Consider the following 16747-nt stretch of genomic DNA (forward strand, 5'->3'; position numbering starts at 1 on the left):
AATAAGCATAATAAATTAGAGATAATTGAATATGCACTCACTGCAATCACAGGGTCTTATTCACACCAGTAGTCTTTACTTGTATTTATGTAATAAATTACACACATAAAGGTTTGCAGGACGAGGCCCTTAGGCTTTCAAAATATTGTTTAATTTTAACAGGTAACAGATATTTTTAAACTGAAGTAATGGTATAAGGAGTGAGTGCGGTGCTTGAATTTTATAACCGAATTTAAATTTCAGACATTTGAACATGTCTATACAAAAGCCAGATGAAAGACAGACAAAATGAAGTTATTAGGAAAAAGGTCATGTCTGCAATGAAAATTAAATTCTCCAATGTAAAAAATCATCAGCTTGTTAATAAGAAGTGAGATAAACAAGCTAATGTTACTATCCTTTCACAATAAGCAGTAATTTCAATTTTGCTCTTTAAAAAAATAAAAACCAGTACATTCTCTGCCTCAGTGGTCCTACCAGCTGGGTAAAATTCAATTTTGTTTTTTCATCAAATTGCTATAATAAAATATAACTAACACAATTTTGTCCAGTTCCTTGGGTTTCCAGTGTTCAAGATAATGTGATTATATTAGATAACACCATTTCCTCTACCTATCCGTGTCAATCTTTTTCAACTCTTCCATGACATTTCTTATCAACGACAGATTGTATAGTTTTTAATACAATAGCCTGAGAGAGGCAAGGGTTTCATTACATTAATATGTCTCTGGTTAATTCTACCTTATCTACTTATTCAGCTTAGCCTTAAAACCCAATTAAAAACTAATTTATCTGATCCCTGGATTCTGAATACCATTTGGCAATGAATCTGACAGCCTTGTAGTAACTACATTACTATACATTGTGCCCCAAGGTATTCTAAATAATGTTTAAAAAATTCATTTAGAGCAGTAGAATTCTCTTTTGGGGCTCTTTGATTTCATAGTGAAGAACAAATGTTTTATCATAATGCAAAAATCTAGTTATGCTATTTAAAGATGTAGGGCCAGATCCTCGGCTAATGTAAATTGACATAGCTCCACTGGAACTAATGGGACTGTGACAGTTTAAACCAGCCTAAGATCTAGCCCATAGGCCCCAATTCTCCACTATGTCGGAGCTGTACTTGGTCATAGTGAAGAGTGGCGTCTGCAAGGGCACCAGTTGATTCAGTGATCCTTGACTTCCCAGCATTGGCAGAAGTTAGAGTAGCAGAGGGTGCACTCTAACTTTCACCACTGACAACTCCATTAAGAAGTTTGCACCAGCAGAGGATCAGGTGTAAAGTGTATGTGGTGGACTGTAATATTAATCCTAATGTGTTAAGGGAAGACATTCTTTTTGCTTTCTACGGCCCCAAACTTGCATTCACATCCTTTTGCCTGGACACATATGACTGCATGACTTCTGTGATGATTTGCTATCATTTTGATACATGAATGACTTCAGTGGGGCTCAACATGGCACAGGGATCCCCGCTAGTGGATCCAAATGAGGGCCCTATATACTGCAATAATAAACGTATTGCAATAATAGATGTGCAGTATATTATTTCAGGTTTCATTGTATATTACATTTTAAGACTAATGAACAGGAAAACCTGTTACACATAAATGTATTATAGTGAACTCCTCCTATGTCAGGAAATTCCATATAATTTCAGTGTAACAAAATGGAAGCCAAACTATTTAAAATTGTTTTTTCTTGTATCAGTAACAAGACAAAGGTGATATTTAAAATATATTTACCTGGTGATAAATGAGTTCTATGTAAGTTGCATATGCTACTTGTGTGACAGTGACTCCATTGCATTTGTTTTGTGATATACTGATATATTACAAGCTAACCCAAAATAATCATATTTTATGCTAGATGTTTAATAAGATATCAGATTCAACTGTTTTGTGAAAAGAAATCCAATATTTTAAATTCAGTGCTAAAAATCCAAGAATAAATTGAAAAAAATAATGTTCCAACCCAGTTTCCCTTCTGTTAAAAAAACCCTGATATTGTAATATGTGAGTTTTAGGAAACTGATCATATCACAGGTTATTTTTCTTACTTTCATTTGTCTATGTTAAAAACAAAAACATCACATGCTGCTATTGTACGAAGAACACACAGATCTGGATGGAATAGATTTAAGTTAACTGACGAGTTACCCTATGATATACTCACAAGGTTATGATCTGTCACAGTAATTCTATTGTAATCATTAAATCATAAGATGATATGACAGGTCAGACAGTAAAATTCCACTGAAAACAATGCAATTACTTTATGACATTTCATTATATTGTATAATTTACTTTAGTAGAAGGAAACTTGTAAGTAGCCTATATCAGTACTGTATATCCTTTGTATATTTCAGCATACATCTGTGATATCTTCCCATATAGAGATAAATCAGAAAAAATACATGTTTATTCCTGGAACAATAATTTCTCTAATATTTGAAAACCAAAATGCCAATACTTTTCAGAAATGCAAGAGGGATTTAGCACCTAATCTTTGATTTGCTCATTTATGCACATATACTACACAACATTCAAAATAATTTATTTGTCTTCACAAACCTTTTGACTGGGGTGTCTTGTTAAAGATCCTGTACCTAATAAAAATAAGCTTTCATTTTTGTTTATTATTAAATTTCCTTTTATTACAGCTATACAATATCAGAATGCAGTTCTTTTAATTATGCAGAGAATCCTTATAGCATGCAAGTGTGCCCTCTTCTGGACCAAGCCCATTATTTCAGAACCAGGCTTCTAAAAGGGCGTCTGAATTCTTATAGTCCATCAAACACTTAAATAGAATCATATCAGAATAACCATTAAAAGAAAAACAGTAATCCAAACAGTAGTAGCACTGATTGACCTGTAATTCTACATGAAAATTCTACATCCAAATAAATGAAACTCACCACTGCAATATATACATGGCACATGTTTACATACTAGAGTATCCAGCATATATTTTTTTTTCAATTTTCACATTTAATGTAAGTTTTGGTGCCTAATGCAAAATAAAAATAGAATTTCCAACACATATGTAAAAGAGAGGATTGGCCTTTACATGTGACTTTCAAGGAAATGCACCCTGGTTATTAAAACACCATTGTTAATTTATGTATTAATATTGGAGGGGATTCATTTTTTTTTAAATTTCAATCACTACTGGTTTTGTAGTTAGAGGAAGAACTGATTTTATACATAAAATGGATTAAATACAAGGCAGCTTTAAAATTACTATTATAGGTCAAAGTCTGGTTAATGTAGGGATAAATGGTATAACTCTATATCTCAAATTGTGATATCGATAAGATACCTCCCTCCCAAAAACCATATTGCTTACATGGACCTGCATGCTGCCTGAGACCAGTCTCATGTACAGCCACCTCCGTTGACAATCCCGGTTATGCTAAACCACAGAAAGTACAGAATCTAGAGGAATCAAAATGGAGATACCTAACTGACACCATATGTTCCTGCTACTGTCTGTAGGTTTTTTGGCCTTATATCTGGATATTACATAATTAAGATGCCATGATACCAAAAAATCCTTAAGAGAGCAGAAGACATGAAGCCTTTTGGGAAAAATAAATTCAAAACATAAGTTTCTGTAAGCTCACTAATTTCAGCAGACATGTTTATTTTGAAACATTTCCAATAAATATTTAAGACGTTTTTTCTTTGTGCTCAACACCTATAGGATATACAAAGATGGAAATCTGCCCTGTAAAAATACTGAAATGCAGGAGAAATATGCACAAAGCAGAGGTACATATAGAAAGCAAAATCATCATACCACAAATGATATTGCATTAACTACAGAAAAACTTCTCTCACAACAGGATAATAAACTCCATATGACATGTAGACAAACAATAGCAACAAATTAATGACCCATACAGGCAAACTCCAACACTGAAAAGAGTAGTTAAAGAGCATTGAACAGTCACACAACTATAATCAGGGTTCACTCTGGAAGGTATAAACAGATGAACAAATAACTTTAAACAATAGCATGTTCAGTCACTCAAGAACTGACAATCGTTATTGAAGTACAAACTTCTCACCTAGCAAAGTGTATATGATTAGCTGTTGAAGGAGTCTTTACTTCTGTAAGCAGATGCATCAAAACAACCAAAAAATAATCTACTACTATTGAAGAACTGAAATAAGAAAAAGAAATTGTCACCCTATACTTCTAAAATAAAAAAGGAGGGCAGAATGAAAATGATAGAAAGAATTCGGGTTGTACCGTACCGTTTGTATTATTGGACAAGTCACATATCCCTTTTATTTGATTATAGTGACTTTTAGAGGGGTGGCAACAATTGTAAGGTATAAATATTCAGGCACACTCATGGGGGCAAAAAGAGAGGGAGATTGTGCCTGGACATTTAGGATATGTCCACACTGCATCTGGGAATGAGCCTCCTAGCCCGGGCGGATAGCCTCACACTAGTCTAGCTTGAGCTAGCACACTAAAAACAGCAGTATGGACGTTGTAACTTGCGGTCCCAAATCTGTCCCACCTGGACATGCGAACCCAAGTCCACACTGCTATTTTTAGTGTGCTAACTCAAGCCCTTAAAAGTTAAGCCTGCCCTTAAGAACTCTGCTGATTTGGGCCTAAGAGGGAAAAAGGATAAAAGATCATACCCTGTAGGAAGACATCTCATAGTAACTGAAGAGGAAGAGAGCCTGAGGAAGGATTTAAAAAAGGGATTAAAAAACAACACACTTAGTACCCTTAGTTCTATTGAACAAGTCATATATTCTATAAAGTATAATAGTTTATATAGATTGTAGTGGCACATAGAGGAGATGACAGAAATTATGAACTGTAGACAATTTGCTATTGTACTTTTGTGAAGAAATACCCTTGGTCATACAGTTTTATTTATAGGTTGCATTGTTTTTGTTGAATATCCCTTTTCTCCATACATTCATTTTCCCCAGAACTGAGTCATGTACATGTACGTACACACACACACACACACACACACTTTATAAATGTGTGTATGCGCATGTGTGTCGGGATGTATGGAACATTCACTTCTCAGTTCAGGGATTGCATATTCTTTTGCATTTGTACTATGTCCTTTGTGGGCAGTACCAGGAATTAAGAATAAACAAACACCACAATAAAAGCATTACTTGGCCCTCAGAAAACAAGGAATTTACTTTTGGTTTCGGGTCTCTTACCCTAGCACAGGTGCTCTGGGGAAGAGACAAAAGAGGGAGAATGCCTTTTGAAATGCAAAGTGTTCGACATCCTGGTCATGCAGGCTGGGTGAAATTTAGGTTTTGGAAACTTTCAGTTATGTTTATATTTTTCTGCTTGCAGCTTGTTCAGATGTATGCTGATAAAGATTTGCTCCTGCTGAAAAATCCTGCTCATTATTGCTAAATTCCTTCCTAGTAACCCCGCTAATCCCTGGTTAGAAGGGATGTGAAATTCCAGACTCATACAGAGAGTGAGGACTAATTAAAAACAAAAAAAAAGTAAAACTTGATGTTGTGGATAGCTTAGCAGTGGGAGAATGAATAGTTCCCAACTATTTCCCACTGATGCTACAACAGCAACACCAGTAGGAATATTAAATGAAGCAAATAGGATAGACACCCCAATGGTAGAAAGAGATGTGCCACCCTGTGCCAAACTCCAAACGGGAGAGGGTTCTTGATAAAACAGGATGAGGAAATGACTCTGAGCCGTATCTTGAACCATTTGAACATTTGGGAAGAACACTAATGTTGAGCAATGGGCCTGCTGGGGGGGAGCCCTAAGAGGCCTATAGCTCAATGGACTGGTGATTATAATCTTCTCAAAGATATAATCTATAGTCAGACATTCTGTATGAGCTGGGGGAGTGAGAAAGGTTATCGTGGCAGTTTAGAGCAGTTAATTCATGATTTCAAGCCATGGCACAGGAACTGGTTTTGCCTCTGCAATCAGTGGCTGCAAACAGAGCCTAACTCCACTGGAGAAGCAGTAGAGCTGATTATGTCAGAACCACATTGTTTCCACTGGCTGGAGACAATGATTGCATTTGAGGCCAGCCTAGGTGACCACATGACAGGTGGAGAATTTCCTGGTTTCAGAGATTGACTGTGGAAGTGTGAGATTAGCTAGGAAGACACAGGGATGGGTGTTCAGATGAAGAGAAGCCAGGAGAGATAGTAAAGGAAAAATAGAGTTTTCTCTGATGTCTTTTGAAAGACTTGCAGTGGACCAAATATTTTCCCAATTTAACCCTGATTGCCCAGAACTGTACTGAAAACATCAAAGATTCCACTTGGGATAGACTAGGCTAGGCTCTGGGTGAATCTCTCTAGGGAAGTCAAGGGGCAGTGACAGTTGCCACACGAGTTGATGCCAGATCTTGTACAACCTCAGGAAAAAGAGCACCTGGAGTTGTTTTTCACGTAGGTAGGAGGGTCATGGCTGCCATTCCTGCCCCTTGAAGGATTATAACTATGCTGTAGCTTGCAATTCCATTTTACAGATGTCTCCAGTGGTACTGCAAGATTTGTTTGATTCCCATCATAATTCATGAGCTTAAGTTTCAAGGGCTGTTAGATTCTTATTATGCTGAAATGTTTGTGCCAGAATGGATAGTGGGCCCTGACATACATCTGTCTGCCATGATGTTGCACATTGGCTGCACTTAAAAAGAAATCCAGCCTTACCTTAACTCCTGGGTTATAGTGACAGTAAATAGATGAACTTCAAAAAAGAAAAGGAGTACTTGTGGCACCTTAGAGACTAACCAATTTATTTGCTCAAATAAATTGGTTAGTTTCTAAGGTGCCACAAGTACTCCTTTTCTTTTTGCGAATACAGACTAACATGGCTGTTACTCTGAAACCAGCCAAACTTCAGTGATGGTTATTCCCACTGTATATGATTTTTATTGTAACCATGTGTGTGTGTGTGTTTCCCTTGTTCCACTGAAGTTTTAGACCATGAGTGGGAACAGACTGATACGTTTTCAAATCAATGGTGGCACTGACCTGGACTCAATTGGATCCATGACTGGCAGATTTGAAAGGTCTTTCATTTTAGTTATTCTGAACTTTCTGGCCCAGTAGGTGGAGGCAGTAGAGACAGAATACTGGTTAGCTAAGAATGGAATAATAGTTACCCAGAAGGAACAAAGGAAAAGGGCCCACAGTGGCACTGCAACTTAGTGTGCTTTAAGACCCTCCAGGGATACTCAACTAGGGGGGATTCATTCAAGGTTATACCATTAGTGGATGACCAATCACTCAGTTCCACTAATTTTATAGAAGAGAAAAAAAGGCAATGAAAAGCTCAGTCACATATATGAGTGCTTGGCTGTGGTTAGTGAGGCTCGGGTGGACCTAGTATTTCGATTTTGACTTAGAAGGAAATATGCTGGTCAGAATCATCAGTGAACCTCAAATAGGAATTCATTTTCCCAAATTCTCATTCCAAGGATTTCCTGGAAACAGAGCTCTCTGGGTATTTCAACAACACATATGGAACCTATCTCCTGCCAGCGTAGAACCCAAGACATATTTAAACATTTCTCCCAGGTTGACATGCCCAAGGTAATAATGTTGACAGACCATGGCACGAGCATTACTTCTCAGGTGCTGCAAGAAGCATGCTTTCTCCTAGATATTTTTAAAGTCAGATAAAACCACAGTCTATCATGCTCAAACAGATAACCTACTTGATCCTTTTAATAGAACACTCAAAGGAATGCTGTGTAAATGTGATTACCAAAGCCCAAAATTGGACAAAGTGCTTATATATAACTGTTATCTGCAAAGCACGAGGTACCACTCTTTTCTACAGGGCTTGCCTGTTGTGAATTGTGTTTATGGAGGAGAGCAACCGGATATTTTGGCCCTGCAAAAGGAAACACAAGGCAGCAAACGTGATCCTGAATATCCTGAAATTATGGAAACATCTGGATTCTGTAGCAGCTTTTGCTTATAAAAACCTGCAGGCAACACAGATTCCCACAGTACTATCATAAAAGTGCTAAGCAATGGGTATATCAACACCAGGTCCTGCTGCTGTTACCAAGAAAAGACAAGAAACCAAACTACTTGCCATGTAGCTGGGACCCTTTGAACTAGTGCTCTGGGTAGGGTATGCAGATGGTAAATTTTTTGTAGTTGGGGAAAGGTAAGGTACCCAGAAGTCTCTCAAATTTAGACAGCTAGATGGGTACATCCTATGGAAGTAGGAGTTAGAGTGAGATTGCCAGCAACCAGGTGCTAGGCAAGCCAGGAATTTGATAATCACTTTGAAACAGCACATTTCATGATTTCCATAAGAAGTACCAGGAAAAATGATATTGTTGTCAACCATCCCAGTGACTCAACTGCTCAGAATTTTGTGAAGAGGGGGGGAATCTGCATTTCTCTCACCCAATAAAGCCAGTATGCTTCTAAAAAACTGCCCGAATACTTCATTTTAAACAAAATATTGAATCAGTTACTAAAAATTGCTTGATATCACAGGGATGGATCATTGCAACATAAACACACTGTTCTGACTGGTACTTAAAAAGGCAGAGACCCACCCTTTCACAGTCCCAACCTGTTTGTTTCCACATCACTTTTTCAGGCCAGGAAATATAAAACTGTTTCCAGAGATCCTCTAGGAGAGCAAAATGAAATGGCCCAGTTCATTATTTCAATCTTGAACTACAGTATGTAGCTTTAACTAAAACTCGCTTTTCTAAGTATTCCTTGAAAAGCTAGCAGAGCAATACTGAGAACAATTGATAGATTGTCCTTTCTAGGCTGCTGTAACTAAATCAGACAATTCTGATGACTCAGCAGTCAACCTCTGTCACCAATCACTGATTACGGAGTTCGAGACAACTATGGACATTTTGCTGTCTCGTGAATGTAATTTAATGTTCACTGTCACACCAATTAATCTTGTGTGATTCAGAGCCACCTCTCTAAAGGATGTAAGAATGATTTTTTTCCTTTTTTAAATATGAGTTCAGCTATAGCTGTTAAATATGGAACTTGACAGTGTCTTGAGAGTCCATAGATTTTCATTTTCCATCACCTCTTTCATTCCAATTTGGTTGTGCCTTCAAGAACAATGACCTCTAACTGCCCATTAAAGACTTTTAGATTTTACTCACTGCAGCACTTTTTTTAAAATACCATTTTATCTGGGACAAACTCAAATGTATTTCCAGTATTTCAGTGAGCAAAACCACCTGAAGGTCTACATTTTCTCTACCTTCATTCCCTTACATTTTTTATCTTCAGACCGGGCATTCCATAGACCCATGGTATAGCCACAGAGCTCCAGTGACCAGGAGTTGAGAACAGGCGACAACTTTGGAGGACAAGTTACAAAAAAGCACCGAAGGGTTAAGGGGAATCTTTCCACTGTGTCATATCAAATATGTTTAGGGACTTTAAAAACAAAAGCCCACACAGATTGAGGAGAAGGATCAGAAATCTGGGAAATGCTGAGGAGGAGCAGAGGAGGAGCAGAGTAACAAGGAAAACAACAAGAGGATTCTGCTTCTACTAAATTTACGCCATAGAATAAGCGGGTCTTTAAAAGATTGCTGCTGCACCCTGTCACTATTTTGAATGCATGCATTCTGAAGTTCATTCTAAGTCCCAGAGAGTGCTGCTATGAAGTTCCCTTTCCCCAGCCTTAGTGTACCTGCTGATAGAGGAACCCCATCTGCAGGAAAAGCAGCAGCAGTGACTCTTGGATACTAGCATCAGAGGGGTAGCTGTGTCAGTCTGGACCTGTAAAAGCGGCAAAGAGTCCTGTGGCACCTTATAGACTAACAAACGTATTTGAGCATAAGCTTTCGTGGGTGCATCCGATGAAGTGGGTATTCACCCACGAAAGCTTATACTCCAATACGTCTGTTAGTCTTTCTTGGATACTAGGTGCAGGAAACAGCCAGACAGGCCCCAAAGCCCTGACCAGAAACATTCCCTGAACCGCAAGGGGGGGAACCCAACAGAAGCGCCTGAGCCCATGAGACTCAATGGCCATGCAAATTCCCTGTCTCCCTGCCCAGAGCTCCCGCCAAAAGCAGTCCCACTTCACAAAGGGGAAGAGCTTTAGGAGTTGACTTGGGAGCCTGCAGGCAGGGACCAGCCACTGTGTTCTCCTGTCCTGCACCTAGAATCCCATACCAGAAGCAGACCCCAGTCTTCTCCAGGGTGGAAAAAAGTGCCAAGAGCCAGTGGACTCTGGAGGAAGATGCCAGTCAGGAAGGCCCCATTTCCACACTTCTTCTGAAAACAGGAAAGTTAACTACCATTGAGCCTGTGACACTCAGTAGTACGAGCACTCATCTAACAGGCTGATTATTGTCAGGGAGGAGTTAATTGTGTCTTTTTGGAAATGGTGGGCATATTAGAAGGTGTTTCCCTCTCCCATATAGGCTAATCTACACTACAAGCTATGGGTGTGATTACCCAAGAAGGGGGTCACCTGTTGGCACAACTCATCATTCTCACAACTAGTGAGAATATAAATGGTAGTGTCACCATGGTAGCATGGGGTAATGGTGGGTACAAAGTCAGCATGGCAAAAGCCATTCTACTGGGAATCATAGAATATCAGGGTTGGAAGGGACCTCAGGAGGTCACCTAGTCCAACCCCCTGCTCAAAGGAGGACCAATCCCCAACTAAATCATCCCAGCCAGGGCTTTGTCAAGCCTGACCTTAAAAACTTCTAAGGAAGGGGATTGCACCACCTCCCTAGGTAACCCATTCCAGTGCTATACTGCTATTTATACTTGGGCTAGCTTCATGAAAGCTGGCATGAGTATGTGTACAGAGCAGGGGAAATCACACCCCTCTTTTATACAGTGGACGTAGCCATATTTTCTGAATATTCTTGTGGTGGGGCCAGGGGTGGGAGACTTCAGTGTTACTAATCCCAAGATTTAAAAAAAAACACACACACAAAAAAAAACCTGAGTTAGCCCCGCAAATCATGAGACTGATTTAAAAATGAGATTATAAGAAGTTTTACTTTTTGAGTTTTTTATTTGCCTTCTGGTGTTTGGGTCTTTGGGATTCACATTTTCAAGAAGGATTATGGGATTTCAAAATTGGGTTTTGTTCCAATTTGGAATGAAAACCCAAAATTTCAAAATTCTCCAGGTAACAGAATTAATGATATTTTTTTTCAAAACTTGGAACAATTAGACGATTTAAAAACGAAATTCTGCCTATAAAATGAAGGGGAGCCAGGAGCCTGGAAGCCCCAGATCCCAAAGGTCTAAGGCTCCCAGGTTATCTGGGGATTGCAGGATCCTGATTCCCTTTCAGCTCACCAGGTGGGCTGAAGTGGAGCCAGGAAGCCTGGGAGCACTGGCAGAGCAAGAAGCATAGGAGCTGGCACGTTTACAATTTGTGGGGCTCTCAGCTTCCCATCATCCCACCAGGCTGAAGAGCTGGGAGCCTGCCAAGGAGCCAGGTAACCAAACTGGCATGAAACTAGACAGCAAAAATTTCTGATGCGTTCTCCTTTCAAGCTCTTCTCTGAAGCCATGAGGACTAGAAACTTAATCTCTTTCATTTAAAAAGAAAAGTATCACAAAACTACAGGAGCTACAGCTTAAAAAAAATCACCAAATACCATGAGACTCACAATAAAATCAGAGTTGTCCTTTGGGAGAGTTAAGAAAGAAAGAAAGAAAGAAAGAGGGACTATTCAGGGGAAATCTTAAAAAAAATGTAACTGACAAGATACATACCTTTGACATTTTAGTTATATGAGGTTTATGACTTTGTCTATCTTGTCTTCTTAGAGGTGCTTCCTCTGTGTTTGTACATCTAGCACAATGGAACCCCAGTCCTCATGGGGGCTTTTGTGCACGATCACAATACCAATATACAATTATTAAAAACAATGATAGAGCTCCTGTGGGCTAATACTGCAAAACCTCCCACGGTATTAATCATTCAAACAAATATTTGCAATGGAGCCAGAATATCTGAATATTTGATGAGGGAATAAAACTGAACCAAATCTAATTCAGTATATTAATGAAAATCAAAGTGAAATTGTCAAGTTTTGTCTTTTCACCCCTTCTTAGCAAAGTTGTGTCACTTTGCCTGAAATCTTCATAATATTGAAAATCATTTTTTCTGAGACTGAAACTTAGTCTTCCCCCTTTTCCCCCTTGCAAACCTTCCTTCCACCTGAATATAAAAACTAATGTCTGAACAGTGAGAGAGGGAACAAAGCTTTTTACAGGATCCTCAGACCCTGAAGTCCTACCGTGCCTCTCCCCTCACCAACTGATCAGACATCCAGTGGCATCTTTCTGAACTACAAACCAGCGCTGATCGGCTCAATAAAAATTTGCTTGGAACATTGTATAGGTGGCAGTGTATGCTATATACAAGAATGCCATTTCAAGCATATAATTAGCTAGACGGACATTGTTAGCAACTCACTAGCACATCAGGGATCTACAAAATGAGCAGAAGAATTCTCCCTCCTGCATCACAATTTTCTTTCTGTTACCAGTTTGACCTAAAGCTATGGTAACATCACCTATTGTCACAATAGTGAAAAGTAAGATAGGCTGATTTGTCCTAAGACTGAATGCATCCAGTCCAATTCTACTGTTTTGCACCTAGTCATTCATACCTGAGCAAACGGATTGTAAAATGAGAGGTAACACACTACAATTTATACCCACTTTGTACTCACTATGCACAGGTGTAAAGGATTAGCTTAGTGCAAGGGCACAGAGAATCAGGACTCTTCTTTAAACAACATGAAACAAAAAAACAACTTGTAGGTGAAGAGTGAGTCTCCCTTGCCCTAGATCACTGAAGAGGGTAAGTGGAGGGGCACTTTTCGGTTGAGCAGAGCTATTAACATTTGAATAGGCAAGAAAATAATAATAGCATTGCAACTGCAATGTACAGTCTCTCTGAAATACTGGCATGCAATATTACTGGCATAAAATAACGGTATTCTTAATGAAGAGTATCAAAGGAGCGTGCACATTTTATGACTGATGATTAGCCACAAAGTTTCAGTTTTTTTCCATTACCTCTTCCTCTTGTTCTTTAATCAGAACAATATAGGAGTAGATTTAAAATGAGGTACTGATAGCACTGGTTAAAGGCATTCTGGGCAGATGTTTGCAGAGCTGTCCAAGGGAAGCTTGTAGAACATATCTCAGTACTAAGCGGGAACAATATACTCTTACAGACGGGCCGTCTCTTGATCAGGCTGTCAGTTGTCCCAAGTCATGCCTTATCGCAATCAGATTTAGTTTTACCTTGCAACAATTCTACCAAGCTTCTGGGAATTTTGCAAGTGAAATCTTTGGCAGTTGTAAAGCCCTTGCTTCTCATTACTGAAAACCCCATGTCCTCTTATCAAGACAGGGGTTAAAAACAAAAATGGAAGCCATGCCGGTAGATACAAATGTTGTATCTTAAAAAAACAAAAAACAAAAAACAACTAGGAAGTGATTACATGACATAATCTATTTTTTAAGTTTGAAATACTATACCTCAAACTAAACATTCATTTGTTAAGAAGAAGATACTTATACATGAACTGTTAAACTGATTTCATTACGTTCCATACGAAACATGAAGAGAAAAAGAATTGGGAATTATGGATCTTAGATCTAATTAGACTGCTATTAGAAGAATAGAAATATAAAGATGGACAAATATCCATCAGCTCAGTTACTTAAACACCATATATAAAGTGTAAAACACAACTCTCTTCCACTAAGCATTCTAAGAGAAACCCTGAAACTACATTAGCCATCCTCTGCATGGTCATAAACGAATGCTGCCATTTAAACTCTAAAGATTCTTTTGCCTTATCTGAAAGTGGTGTCAGAAATAAAATAAGTAATGTTTCTGAAGCAAGGGCAAATTCATTTTGCTATCACAAAGCATGGTACATAAGAAACAGGATACAACAATCCATCAGTTTTGGAATGATCTTTGTAGAGACCTTTTAGAGCTTACACCTAAAAGTAATAATTCTGTGAAACAAGATTCTGCAGACAGCAATCCAAAAAGCTATATTTCACATCATCATCACCTGTCCTTTAACTCACTCTCTTTACGGCTTTCACCTCAAGATAAAACAACATCAGCTTTGCTGTCATTTGCACCAAAAGAACATATCAACTGTCACCTTAAAAAACAGCAAACAATTTCTGTGTTGTAATCCTAGACTGGGGAATAGCTGTTCCTTGAAGCCAACACCATTTTACTGAACAGTAAAAAGAAAATATAAGCAATTTAAGAAATAAATTCTAGTTGTCTCAGGTATACAATAAAGCAAATAGAAGATTGAATACTTTCACTGGTTTGATATTGTATATTATCAGTCTTGCAACTAGAAATAATAATAATAATAATAAAAACACTTAATCCTTGAATGTTAGTTTTCAACATTTATCAGAATTGGGGACTTGGAAAAAACAGGATCAAAATATGCAATGTGTTTACTTAAACTCTAACGTTACCAGCAGATGAAAAATGAGGCATGCAGTAGAACACTTGCTCTGGTAAATATATTTGGACGGCTTAAATGTGCAAATACTCATTTGGAAATATTTCCAATCATATAATGTATGTTCAAAAAAGGGGAAATGGATTTGAAACCCTGAAATATCCTTAAACACAGTATCTAGGAGCTCATGGAAAGACATGGGCATCACCATTACCTCTTGAAGTGGCTACCACCATATTGTCAGAGAAGAACTGCTTCCGACAATATTTCCAGGAATTAAGTTGTAATATAAAAAAAAGGTTATTGACTGGTTATGATCTCACTGCATATATCACAGCCTTGCAATGATGGATGAGTCTAGTAACAATAGTGCAGAATATCCACAAATAATTTTGGAAGTATACATAGGCACTGTTAAGAAGAGGATGTTTATCATGTAGGAGATTATACACATAAAGCAAATGATACTGTATGTCTACACTGTGGTGACTGATGTATTTAAGATATTTTAAAAACATTTCATTATGTGCACTGCAATAATGATAGATAATACTGAACGGATTCAGGGAATCTGCACACTTACAGTTAATAGCTCCAATTACACTGTTAGCAAATAAGAATCCTCATGGTTTAACTACATCCTCCCACATGCAAACTTAGAGCTACTTCATGTGAACTTCTGTGTGTACATCTGAATAAAACGCTACATGACTATTTCCCTACAACAATGAATAATGCTAGAAACCGACTGTACACATTTTCTTTTACAAAAATAGTATCTAGGATATTTTCATTTGACTTATCCACGTTCCCTGTTTGCTTACCAACTAGGAGTTTTATACACATTTCACAACAGCATTTGGGCTCACTAGAAATATTTAAAAGTTGTGTGGACTACCTTTTAGTTAAAATGAAACAAATCACTGATTCAGAACACAGTAGTCTCTTATTCTGCAGTAGAGTGAGGGAATCTTACAATTGGGGGCTTTCCTTTTCAGAACAAAATGCATTTCAGGATATAGTTATTTGTAACAAACTACTATAAAGCAATCTCAACCTCCCAAATGTTGAAAACCACCGAAGCATTTTAAGTGACTACCTTGATTTTCTTGAACTGCTGCTATTTAGGATAGTCAGTTTTACTAAGCATGTAGGCATTTTAGAATAGTCATAAAACTGCTTAACAATCCATACAGGAGGAAAAGACTAAAGAGAGCATAGAACTTACATTATTCATATACTCGCTAAGTAGGTCCTGGAGGGCCTGTCGTACAGCATTGCACTCAGCAACAATTCTCTCTCGGCGGTCATCACGTGTGCATGAAGAGTCTGCCATCAGTGCTGCTCCACTGATAATACTCTCCAACCTCTCTTCAAGAGATGGTCTGAATCTGGCCTCACTGAAAGTCATAGGGTCTAAAATAATCTTGTTCTGAAATATAAAACATAATGTAGAAAAATGAACAGCATTCTTGGGTGTTTGCTATTGTTTTTGAAATATCCCCTTTTATGGCTTTTCATCTTTCCTACTGAATAAATACAGGAGTTCTCTGCTACATTCCAGGAGGAACTACACTTACTGAAATATCTAGTCTCTATTAAATTTGAGGTCCTTAAATAACATATTTTAAAAGGACCAGACAACATACGCTTGTTTTAAAATTTGTTTAAAATAAACATCTCAACAGATGAGTTTTCAAATATGTCAACAGCCTAAAGCAAAAGGAGGAGGTGACCTTTAAGCACAGTAAATTGTTGACTATTATACTTTTACTGGATCTTATGAAGCTTTTCACAGCTGAGAACTGGTACATGAAATGTACCAAACATGCTATTTTTTTTTCAAATGTCACATATTCATTGAATACTTAAATCTCTGTTAATATCATATAATATTACTGCCTCTGTATTTATTCAAGTAATCTAATGTTCAGTTCTGTGTACAATGAATGGGTCTGCTCCACATTTTCAGCATCATTATAATTTACACTGATTTCATTAAATAGGACTTAACATATTTTTCATAATTTTTACAACTATTGCTTAATGATTTGTGTAAACCATCATGTCCTGTGAATACATTTCTTCCTTACTTAAAAACACAAACAATGTACTAATGTAAGCTTGCATTTAGGTGTTGGGCTGGTAGGGTTATGTTTTTGTTTATCAGCGCACTGACTTTTATTTGACCCACTGCTCTGGGACTCAGAAGAGCAGGGTTCAATTCCCAGTTTCACAGATTTCTTG

At 37.9% G+C, this 16747-nt stretch overlaps 1 protein-coding gene across 10 annotated transcripts in view; it reads right to left on the reverse strand.

The window, feature by feature from the left end:
* The window catches only part of CTNNA2 (catenin alpha 2), a 783540-nt gene that overhangs the window by 497808 nt on the left and 268985 nt on the right, over positions 1 to 16747 (reverse strand). For 9 of the 10 annotated variants that reach the window (XM_073342921.2, XM_073342914.2, XM_073342915.2 and 6 more), the window contains one exon: positions 15729 to 15932. In XM_073342921.2, coding sequence (XP_073199022.2) covers positions 15729 to 15932 — 204 coding nt within the window. Of the gene's footprint in view, positions 1 to 2576; positions 2626 to 15728; positions 15933 to 16747 lie in introns of those variants that run through there. The other variant, XM_073342922.2, reaches the window with a different exon arrangement.

The sequence above is a fragment of the Lepidochelys kempii genome, chromosome 4 (assembly GCF_965140285.1).
Source record: "Lepidochelys kempii isolate rLepKem1 chromosome 4, rLepKem1.hap1, whole genome shotgun sequence".
NCBI classification, from domain to species: Eukaryota; Metazoa; Chordata; order Testudines; family Cheloniidae; genus Lepidochelys; species Lepidochelys kempii.